General features: G+C 34.3%; 1 protein-coding gene across 6 annotated transcripts; it reads left to right on the forward strand.

The window, feature by feature from the left end:
- Positions 1 to 2,944: 2,944 nt before the first annotated feature.
- On the forward strand, positions 2,945 to 6,927 carry LOC142161701 (cytochrome c oxidase subunit 6a, mitochondrial-like). 6 transcript variants are annotated; one of them, XR_012698779.1, is made up of 5 exons: positions 2,949 to 3,141; positions 4,062 to 4,168; positions 5,076 to 5,118; positions 5,213 to 5,324; positions 6,700 to 6,927. XR_012698779.1 is itself a non-coding variant. In XM_075229763.1 (5 exons), exons 1-4 carry the CDS (start codon positions 2,955 to 2,957, stop codon positions 5,285 to 5,287), a joined length of 354 nt encoding a protein of 117 aa, XP_075085864.1. In that variant the 5' UTR covers positions 2,949 to 2,954; the 3' UTR covers positions 5,288 to 5,324; positions 6,700 to 6,927. The 6 variants fall into 6 exon arrangements, 4 of the variants coding, with proteins under 4 accessions (XP_075085861.1, XP_075085863.1, XP_075085864.1 ...); XM_075229763.1 differs by having other exon boundaries at positions 5,271 to 5,324; XR_012698780.1 differs by lacking the exon at positions 5,213 to 5,324 and adding an exon at positions 6,359 to 6,421 and having other exon boundaries at positions 2,950 to 3,141.
- The last annotated feature ends 5,342 nt before the right edge of the window (positions 6,928 to 12,269 follow it).

Raw genomic sequence — 12,269 nt, forward strand, 5'->3', positions numbered from 1 at the left:
AGCATTACCAGGTGTAGTTGGTGGTGTTTCAAGATTATCAGGTGATTGAATATCATCTAAATTATCATCTATATCATAATTTTCTTGATGTTTCTCATAATCTATATTTAAATTTTCAGGTGAACTTTCAGAAATATGTGTAAAGCTACTAGAAGAACCAGCACCGCCTCTTGATCTTTTAGGAGTTTTACTCTTATTACTACCACCTCTATTTAGTACACTTTTTTTTTGGTTGCTCTAAATATATTCATTATGTAAATTAAATTAAGAAATTAAATTAATAATTCTAAATAATAAAATAAAAATATACCTCAAAGAAGAGAAATAGATGGAACGAGTGTACCGGGATTCCGGATGCCGCATTAAATTTGATATCACACTTCAGTTGATATTTGATGATATTAATATTGATACCACACTTCACTTGAATACTTGATATTTGATGATATTAATATTGATACCACACTTCACTTGAATACTTGATATTTAATAATTATAATTTTGTAGTGACTAAAAACTTGAAATAATAAGTAATTGAGAATTTAAGAGCAATAAGCAATATTATCAAGAGAGAATTGAGAGAGAATTAGAGTAGTAAGAGAGTAAATTGTGAGAAAAAATGAAGAAGAAGGGGGGCTATTTATAGTTTTTAAAAGGTTAAAATTGTAATTTATCAATTATTAAGGGAGGGGCTATTTTATTAAGAGGGTAAGCCGAAACGGCCAAATTGGCAAAAAATGGTCGTTGCCCAATGGTCATTTTTGAATTTGACCGTTGGCAACGGTCAAATTTTTTTAAAAAAAATATATTTTTCCAACGGTAATCGGGTGGGACCGGGTTGTAGTCCGATAAAAATCCGGTAGTGGATAACCAGGCTAACCGGGTTCCGGAACACTGGTTACCAAAATATGTTCGTTCCCGTCCGGCTCCTCTCCCTCCCCTCCAACCCTCCCCAACCCGTCCGACCCCCTAGCATACCGTGCTGATCCGGTCTGAATTGGGTCGAACCGGGCTGTCATTGGACTGGTCCGACACGATTAACATGTATGGTATTAATACACATTCTTTTATCCAATATGTCTCAAGTATTATTTTGTGCAAAATAAAAAAGATTGCTGTGTAAAAAAAAGATAATGATGTCGTTTATATTTATCGATTAATAAAACATGTACTACAAAAGAAAGACAAAATGCGAGTTCTTGAAGTTGACACTGCTCAGTGACTAAGAGCCCGTTTGGATTAGCTGATTGTAAATAGCTGATAAGCTTGTAGTGCTGAAAAGTTTTTTTAAATGCTGAAACTGATTTTTAAAATAAGCATTTACGTGTTTGGATAGAAGTGCTGAAACTGATAATAAGCAGTTGATGTGTTTGATTAAAAAATATTGATAAGCTATTCTTTTGTTAAAATGACTAAAATACCCTTGAATCTTTTTCAAAAGATTATAAATTAAAAATTTCTTTGTAAAGAAAAGAATTAATAACGAATATGGAATGAAGAGAAAGTTAAGAAATTTATTTTGGAAAAAGTATTTTGTGAATTAGAAAATATTATTAAGGATAAACTAGTAAAAGTGTTGGTCAAACTAAAAATACTTATAAGTTGAAAAGCCATAAGTTGGGGGTAACCGGCTTATGACTTATGGCTGATTTTAGCTTATAAGCACTTGTCTTATAAGCACTTTGAGTGTTTACCAAACGCGTAGATAAGCCAAAAGGTACTTATAAGTCAGTTTGACCAGCTTATAAGCTTAGCCAAACACCCTCTAAGACTTAACTGAAAAGTGAAAATAAATCTTAACCTTTGGAATAAAGAAAGATACGTGTTAATAATCTTGATTAATATCGATATTAATCGCAGCAATATTTATTGGAGTTGAGCCGAGCCCACTTAAGTATTTTCGAAAGATATAACATTATCATACATAATCTAACTAGGAAGAATAGCATAGGTTAATCTGAACCCAGGACTCCCCTCCCACCCCTAGATTATCCCTGGGAACACCACTTTTGAAAAATAAAATTACATCAATATACTTGAGTTATTAAATATTTTTTAGTGAAAGATTTGGACACATTTGTATTTCGTTGGACAAATTATTTCCATCTTGTAAGGGTCAAGTTTATTAATAAAGTATTAGCTTTTTTAAAATTTTAAAATAAAAAATAAATGCCTTTTGAAATTTTAATTTTTTTATAATATTAAATAAATGAAAAAAGAGTTTTTGGATTATTTATGTTTATAACAAACAAATAAGATTTAAATATTTGTTATTATAGACGTATAACAGACAACAACAACAACAATAAACCCAGTAGTTTCCCACAAGTAGGGTCATCTTGTATTATAGATCCAAGATACTTGAAACTACCTCTCTTGAGGATGACTTGCGTATCAAGCCTCACCTCCATATCCCCTTCCTAGGTACCGTTGCTGAACTTGCACTCCAAGTATTTCGTCTTGGTCATGCTCAACTTGGTCCTCCAAACCTCTAGCCTCTAGTTAACACCACTAGCGTCTCGTCAATTAAAACTATGTCATCAACAAATAACATACACCATGGCACCTCACCTTGAATGTGTCTCGTCAATGCATCTATCGCCAAGAAAAATAGGAATGGACTAAGAGCTAATCTCTGGTGCAACCCCATCATAACCGGAAAGTGTTCCGAGTTTTCTCCCGCTGCCCTAACTCGAGTCTTAGCTTTATCATACATGTCTTTAATCACCCTAACGTAGGTTACCATAAAACTCAAAAGACTATAAAACAAATAAACCTGTTATAGAGAGGGTTGATGGCAGCGTAAAAAAAAAAAAATAATATAATGTCGCTGCACCAAAATTAACTCAAAAATAGTACTTTATTATGTGTACCAAAAAAATAAAATTCCCCACATAGTAATTATTATTATTTCATTTTTTTAGAAGGAAAAAAAAATGAAGTAATACCACAGTATGATCATTTTTGTTTTTAATGGTCAGGGGCAGCGGGAAGAGTCCAGAACCACAACCAGACATCAGCTGGAAATGGCGTCTGCAATGATCAAAAGTAGCTTTCGCTCCGCCCTCCGCGTCGGTGCTTCTCGCGGAACTCCGGCATTCAAGAGGACTTTCGCTTCTTCCGCCCACCATGACGAAGCCCGTAAGCTCATCATCCATCTCTCTGTCTTAAATTTCTGGTTATTTACAATATACTCAGATGGCTGCCTTTCTTCGGTATTTCATATATAGTTGCTTACTCAATCTGATAATATTTTCCGTGAAGTCGAATTCCCTATTAACTATGAAATGAGCCTGAAAACGGCAGAAGATTAATTTAGCTGATCAGGACAAAAGGAGAACTTTTTGAATTCCAATGCTTAGTGTTTCCCATAACATAGGTTTGAGCGGTGATAAGACAGTTGTGGTATTTGCAAGCTCAACTAGTCACATGCCTGTTGTAGCAGATGCCATAGTACTGTCTTGATCATGTTCTCGGTTCTCTGTCAGAGTCGGATTTGGGATTTGATGTTTATGAGAGAGATAGAGCAATATTTGATTTATTATTTGCTATTTCACATGCGTTTGAGTATGTGTAAAAAGTTTTTCTTTTCAATGAAATCTTTCGATTATGTATTCCTCCCTCTATTTCAATTTATGTGACGTAGTTTGACGCAGTTTAAAAACGATATCAAAACGTTTGAAACTTGTGGTATTAAACATGCTATAACAATTTTTGTGATTATAAGGGTTTTGAAATTTATGATCTTAAAAATGTTATAATATTTTCTCAGCTATAAAAGCTTGTCACTAATGATAAAATTACAAGTTTACAATAAATTGTTTTGAAATGTAGAAATATATTATTCTTTTTGGAAAAGACTAATAAGAAAATTGTATCACATAAACTGAAACGGAGGGAATGGAGGGAGTAGTTTCTTCGAGGGATGATATTCATTTAGTCTATCTATTATTTTTCCTTTTCTTTGGTTAGTTTCAGTTGTTTGATTTCGCTGTATATAAACGATTTCTAATGTGATTGAAGTGTTAATATTTTATGATCTCTTTATTTCCTATGGCCAGGTGAAGCAGCTAAGTGGGAGAAAATTACTTATGTTGGAATAATTACATGCACTGTTCTTGCAATCGTTAATCTCTCTAAGGGTCATCCCCACCATGAAGAGCCTCCGGTAAGCTTTATATATGCATTTCTTGTACCTTCTTATATGTCAAAATTTGTGTTATTTTCAACAATATGCTGTTTTCAGTCTTTCCAATTCGGATGCAAAACTTAAGATGAAATCAGAAATTCATATTGACAATACATTTCTAAATGATTTTCACTAGCCCGGTTAAAGTAATGGGATTTGAGACACCCTTAAACTAATGATTTGATCATTTGACCAGTCAATAGCCAAAAAGCACCAAATTCATTATCAAGACAAGACCATTTTTGAATACTGCATAATTCTGAACCTACGGCATTACAAAAACTCAAGCAAATGGTACTTTGCAAGCAAAATAATGTATTCGATTCTAATGTAAAGCAATATAGTTGGTTCAGATAAGAGAATCCTGATGGAGATTCTCAGTTTCATGTAATTATCTCTGTTATAAATCTTTCAGTTGTTCCTCTTTTATTATTGGTAAACACTAAAGAAATTAGGAATTTGTCAGTATGAGAACTTCAAACAAAATAATCAGCCAATCCACTAAGATTAGAGAGAAAGAGGGGAATATGGTGCTGTGGTGGGGAAGGACAAAATGAGCTGGGCGAGAAGGGAAGTTGCAAGCTAGAGTTGAAGACAAGAAAGATAGAATAAGGTTAATTCGGTCCTTTTAATATCATCTGACTGTGTTTGTCTGTTGATTGAACAGATACTATAGGGGGCATTATTTTTCTTTTTATTTTGGGGGGGGGGGGTGTTGATTATTGTAGAGGGGAATTTACAACTGAGATAGAGTATAGACGTGTACTATAAGTTGCCCTATTTCTTATATATTTTGTCTATGACTATGAGTCCTTTGTATGCTGTTTCTTCACCCCACATAGCATGATTTTACAGTTCTTGCTATCATTTCTAACTCCGTTTGCAGCCTTATCCGTATCTGCACATTCGTAACAAGGAGTTTCCATGGGGTAATTCTGATAGCCCTCTCTTTATTTCGCGTATCAATGATTTCAAGTTTACTATCTCGTGTTTAATTGTATCTGATTTGCAATGAGCTATCAGCAAATAGATATTCTGGACAATGGTATGTTATCTAACTGAAGCACTTTATCTGGTTGAGGCTTCAAAATGTTGTAGCGTGCTGTGGATGGCTTCAATTGGGAACTTAGAACAAGTAATCTTCCTGTTTCTTGTTGCCTGACAATGGGAGGTCTAGTTTTGAATGCCTTTTTATGCAGTTATGATGCTAAAACATTTTTGTAATTTGTCTTCTAAGTCGTATCTTGTCAATGAGTCATGACTAATATGTCGATTTGAAAACTATAATATGTTGAATTTGCTGAGTTGAGATGTCAGCATGTAATTGACATGCAGAGATCAGAAGGGATCACCTTTACCAACAAAATGAGAATATTTGCAGTTTGCATATGTCTATAAAAGTATTCACCTTTAGTTGGAACCTAAGCTTACACGCTTTGGAGTAGGTTCTGTTTATCTCCTTGACCTTTATATTATGGGTTTTCAACGATGTTAGCACGTCTTTAACGGTCCCTGTTCTATGGAATTGTTTGAGGTGTTATATATTTGGTTTACCAATGCTGTCCACAATATATATATTTTGGTTAAAGATTAAGATTTTATCAAGCAAAGTATCAATGTACACCACCTGCTCATTGGACTCTAGATTCGGGTTCATTCAAAAATAACCAAAGAAATAACGACTATATCTTCCTATTGCCCCACGGCTAGCTACTATGCTTCTCATCTTCTAGGAAGGGTCTTAGCATAGTAGCTGCGTCCAAAGTTAGAGCATTCAGTAAGGGTAACTATATAGTCTCTCTAATATTTGGAACCTCCTGTTGTTTCTTTCTGTCCAGATGTGATATACTGCTGCTGCAAATAAGAACCTCAGTACTGCACCAGTGGATCTTCTGTTATTTACCTTCTGAGATAGCCAAGCTACTTCATTGTCCCAGTGCTGTCCACACTATTTGCGTCGTGTGGCTCGGCGTTTGTCATTTTGGCTAGATAAAACAATACAAAATAGAGCATATAATATCTCAATAAAAATAATTATCATAACCGTTATATTTTGTGCAAGTCTACTTGAAGTAACAGCATAATGTTAATGGGGAGTGTTCAAGTATGCTTTCACACTCTTCTCTAGTTTTATCTGTGGTGGAACGTAAATGAGGACTTAATTTTCAGTGGGGCATTAATTTTCCGGTGAATGTTGGTCAATCCAAGTGACTTTCAGGTCAATGGTAAGAGGTATTTTTTCCATTGGGCTCTTCTTCATTCAATTTTGACATGATTTCACATACTTATTTACTGTTATAAATTATACTCTCTTATCCAGTTCATGAATTCTAGCGTTACGTGAGTGTTCAAGCCAATGTCGGTTACTCTCTATATGTTTTTAGGGGGTATACTTATTTCTGTCGCTGAAAATTCCATGTGCAGATAAATTTGTAGTTAGATTTAGGTTTTATTAAGGTAACAAACTATTTATTTAAGCTAAAATTTGGCTGGCCCAATTTTGAATGCAGGTTCGGATGGTCTTTTCGAGAAGAAGCATCACTAAACCTGTATATTTATCCATGAAGGCTTAAGAAAAGTTGAACCTGCTGCATCATCAAAGTTATGTGAAATATGTTTGTATTTGCGTCAGATGTCGTGTATTGATTGATGTACTCTGTGGTTTTCTGTATTTTATAAAAATTGAGAACTTAGTTTTATAAAGTATAGAAAATTAAATGAATTTAACGTTGACTGTATCACAACTGAAATGGGAGAACCCAGAAAATATACTTCCTCCGTCCCAACTTAAGTGACTCCTTTTTTTAGTAAGTCCCTTTCTATATTTGGTAACAATTCAACTTTAGATTTTTTTTTACCATTAATGAGATAATTTCTAGCCCACAAATTTCTATGATTTATTTAAGATAACAAGTTTCAAAAGCCTTCCTTTATTTCATAAACTACATGTCCAGTCAAACACTTTCATATAAATTGGGACGGAGAGTATAATTTATGTAAGAAAAATAAATAATAAGTTAGATTATTAGATATAGTTATGTGACCAACTAATGAATAGAGAAATATAATTAAGTAAAAAAGTAAAATAAGGATGACAGAAAACTAATTTAGTTATATTAATTAGATGAAGAAATCGAGTTATTAAAAATTAATAAGACAATAAAGAAATAAATTTATCAATAATAAGAGATAATTATATAAATAATATACTACTATATATAGAGAACTAGTAATTTTGGGGCCTTTAAATTTTTGGGGCCTAAAGCAAGTGCTTCCTCCCCTAGACATAGCCATTGTCTCCTCAGACTGATCATTTAGAATGGTATGCCTGTTGCTGTTTATTGGCTTCATTGGTTTCTGCTACCAGTTTGAAATTGTCACTAGAGTTCTCATTTTGTAATATTTCAGGTGAAGAACTATCATTTTCTTGTTGCTAGTTATTGACTTCATTGTTTCTTGCCGCAGAGTTGGAGTAATAACCAGGCTTGCTTCAGTCCTCAATTCTCCAATAGTAGTACTGTTTTCTTCAAGTGTTCCACTTTCCTCATCATTTGAGCCAGACTAGTTCAGATTTTCAGCATCTGCCTTGTTATTCTTGTTCTTCTCCAGCAACTCATTGTCTCCCTTACTGTATTTGTCCTCAATAGTTAAGGGTGTTGTATTACCTTTGTCAGGTTCTCAAAATCCACGGTTACTTTAACTAAGGGAATTGTCGCCCTTATCATTTTCTGTTGTTAGAGTCTCATTGGTCCTTTCATTTTCATACGAATCTTATTTTCTGATGACCACGATTCTTCAGTTTTATTTTGGTTCTCTTCATTCTCTTTGATTTCTTTTTTTTCCTCTGTTGTCTTCCTCATTCTTCTTAAATTCATCTCGTCCCTTCCTTTGCTTTTCTTGATCCTTTTTACTGTTTTCATCTTTAGTTTCCTCATCTTCTCTATTGTTTCAGATGACATCACCCCCCCTCCCCCTTTCTCTCATCATTGCCGCCATCACTATTCTCTTTTCTTCTCATCTCTCTTAATTCTTATGAATCTCATCTATTCTTGTTTCTTCATCCATCAAATCCCTTTAAGCTCATTATCCTCTTATGATTTCTCTGTATCATTTTCATTCTCCTCCAGTTTAGTGTCATTATCAATATATTTACCATCTTCTTTCCCTCTCTCCTCCTTCCGCGTCTCATCATCACGATAAATGTTTTGTCAAGCATGATTGATGGAACGTTACCTTGGAACCAATGAACGTTGATGTCAAATATTCATATATGCAATTAAAAGACAAGAATTGTTATGATGCAAAGGTCTAGTTTTTTATTTGGTCAGCATCTCCACCAAGAACAACTAAAGGGAAACGTAGAATGCGACAATCAGAGAACATCAGAGTAAGAAAGAAATAGTTTTAAACAGATTAGTATTTATGTATATTTGCAACATAGTAAGAACAAATTTTGGAGAAGACAATATTACAAGAGAAGAAGAAAGGTGTAGGAAAAGCAGTACTTGATACCAGAATTAGAAGTGAGTCTCCAAGTTCAGAGATCTTTGTTTTAGTAAAAGGTAAATCTTGTATCAGTGAACTTCAACAATGATTAGCTGGTGTGGAATTGTGAACAATATAAACTTGTTTCCATTTGTTTACATTAGTTCATGAACTAGAATATCAGTTTAGTACATCTATTAGAGTATGGACACATTGATGTACTTTGAAAGATACAATGTCTAGTAGTGTCATCCATGTACCTTGAAAGATGTGAGGTGTGGACTTAGTTATTATGTTTACATATAGTGTAGGCTAGATATATAAAAGATTTCTCCTATAAATAGCCATGTATTCCTAGCCATTTGGAGCAAGTTAAGTTGAATAGAAATCATCCTTTCCTCAACTTTCTTCTTTGTGAGTTTTGAGTGTTCTTTTGTGTTGTCTTGCTCTCCCAAATTTTCTAACATTTTGGTGTCAGAGCCAGTGCGTTTGAGAGTCAACCAAACTTGAAGAGAAAATGATAAATTGTAATGGAACTCCATTTCAAATTCCTATGCTCACAAAAGAGAACTATGGAAATTGGTGTATCTGGATGGAGGCATTGCTTGGTGCCTATGATGTTTGGGAATCGGTGGAAGTCGGAGGTGATGGAACGGAAGACGATGCCGCCTTTAAAATAAAAGATCAAAAGGCACTCACTCTCATCCATCGATGTTTGGATGACAAGATGTTTGAGAATGTTGCAAATGCAACCACCTCAAAGCAAGCATAGAGATTCTTCAAACTTCCTTTAAAGGTTTGGATAAAGTGAAAAGAGTTCATCTCCAAACCTTAAGAAGAGAGTTTGAATCATTGCATATGAAGGAATTCGAATCCGTTTCGGATTATATTTCAAGATTTTTGGCTATTGTCAATCAAATGAAGAGATATGGTGAAGACTTGAGTGATGATAGGGCTGTTGCAAAAATACTACGATCCCTTGCTTCAAAATTTAATTATATTGTTATAGCTATTGAAGAATCCAAAGATTTGGATACCATGACCATTGAAGAATTCGCGGGTTCTTTGCAAGCACATGAAGAAAAGTTGAAGAAACCAAAAGGAGAATCGGTTGAACAAGCTTTGCAAGCAAAACTTTCTTTCAAGGAGAAAGATGAAAGGTGTGGCTTGCAATAAAGAGGTTGTGGACGTGGACAAGGTTGTGGTGGAAAAGGAAGAGGTAGAAGTCAACCACCAAATAAAAAAAATATGAGCCAAGACTCTAATCAAGGAAGAGGTCGATAATGAAGGCAAAATCAAAGAAGGTTTTATAAGTCTAATATTGAATGTTATACTTGTCATAAATTTGGTCATTTTTTCTGAGAATGTAAAATTAATGTGGAAGAAAAAAATAATTTTGTGGAGTGCAAAAATGAAGACGGAGATGACACTTTACTTCTCGCTTGCAAAAGAGAAGAAAGTGTAGAGAGAAATCGTCACGAACTGGAATTCCCACCCTCAGGACTGTGATGGCTCCTAACATTTTACTTGTTAGGCAAGCCAACGTTAGATATAGTTATTAACCATTTTAAACAAAATTTCCATATTTAATGACAATAATGAAACTGCATAGTTTGAAATAAGGTAATAAGCTAATAAGTGATAAAATCCAAATACAAATCCCGGAACTGGTATCATGAATACATGAGCGTCTAGAATACTACAGATAATGGTCTGAAATAAACATAACTGTCTGAATCAAAATAAACAGCTAAAATGAAGTGGAAGGGGACTTTGGAGTTGCGGATGTCGTGCAGCTATGTCTCAAGTCTCCACTGATAGCTGGATCCGATCAAGTCTATGAAATGCCGCTAGAACAAACTTCGGTATCTGCACAAGATGTACAGAGTGCAGTATGAGTATAACCGACCCCATGTATATTGTAAGTGCCGAGCCTAATCTCGACGAAGTAGTGACGGGGCTAAGGGGAGTCACTTACATTAACCTGTACGCAATAATAATAATAACAAATAAGACAGGAATGGAAGTAAAGTAGTTAATTCATAACAACGAACTCAAATCCAACTAACTTAGAGTCTAGAATAACAATTCATATAAACTCATCTCGATTACCAAGGAAACCCAATAGTCACAGTCAAATATAACTTTATACAATCTGTTGCAGCGCACAACCCGATCCAACCATATCATCAACTGTCAATATCATAACCCGTCCTTATTCTATTATTTCAACTCATTACCTTTCGATTTCCGTTGCGGCGTACAACCCGCTCCCCAAATAATTTCAATCAATAATAGCCATTCAACAATCAAGATTTATGAGAAGTTCTACATCAAGAGAACAAATGTAAGAGTAATGGAGAATAACACGGTAATCAAAGGATCTCGAACAACTCGAATGTCTCAACTCTACAAACTCAATATTATCTACCAATTAACAACTCATACAAATGAAACTACATTATTGAAGGTAACAAATAATACGAAACTATAAAACAAACAAGGCATAAGACGGTTTAGATATGCAAGAAAAGAAAATAGAGACATGTAGCAAACAAGCATGGAATTATGGAAGGAAGGGATAATTTAATATAAGGAATACTAAATGGCAAGTAGCAAATATGACATGGAATTCAAATAAACATGTAGCAATTAAGGCATGAAACAAGATATACTATGAAGCAATGAAGACAGGGAAACAAGTAATGTAACGACGCATATACACTCGTCACCTCGCATATACGCCGGTTTATGCATAATTTACACAACATGTAGTTCAAGGGTTCCTAATTCCCTCAAATTAAGGTTAGACCCAACTCTTACCACACTCCGCAACTGAAACATTCAATCAACCACGACCTTACCCTTAGAATAAGCCTCCAAACCAACCAAATCTAGCAAATTATTGACTAAACGATTCAAAATAAGATTTAGAAATTACCCATAATGAAAGAGGTTCAATTTTGATCATTTTTGAAGAAGTCAACAAAAGTCAACCCTGGGTTCGCTTGGTCAAAATTAAGTTTCGGACCAAAATTTGATTACCCATTCACCCCCAAGTCCGGTCATGTAATTTATTTTGAAATCCGACCCCAATTCGAGGTCTAAATCTTATTTTTATAAAAATTTCTAATTCTACCCAAATTCCTAATTTCTACCATAGAAATCTTAAATCTGATGTTGAAATCTCATGAAATGTAATGGGTAATTGAAAAGAAGTGGATTAAAGTCACTTACCTATGAGAGGTCTCGAAATACAGAAATTAAGGGTAGTACTCAAAACGACCTATCGGGTCATCACAGTAGAGTCAGAAATTGGGGTAGATGATTAGTAGGTAGTTGAGCGTATTTCTTTTCCATATCAGTAGTATTAATACTTTTCTCGTATTTCCTTATTCTTAGTTTCTCTTACTGCTTGTTACTTCTTTTGTTTCAGTTATCTTATTATCATGTTGTTGTATCTGCTTCTTTTTGGTGGCTTCGACACTATCATATTTTTTTCAACACTGTTGTGACTATGCTTCTTTGAGCTGAGGATCTATCGAAAATAGTCTCTTTATTTTCACAAGACAAGGGTAAGCTTTGTGTATACACC

Source organism: Nicotiana tabacum, chromosome 14, assembly GCF_000715075.1.
Source record: "Nicotiana tabacum cultivar K326 chromosome 14, ASM71507v2, whole genome shotgun sequence".
Taxonomy (NCBI): domain Eukaryota; kingdom Viridiplantae; phylum Streptophyta; class Magnoliopsida; order Solanales; family Solanaceae; genus Nicotiana; species Nicotiana tabacum.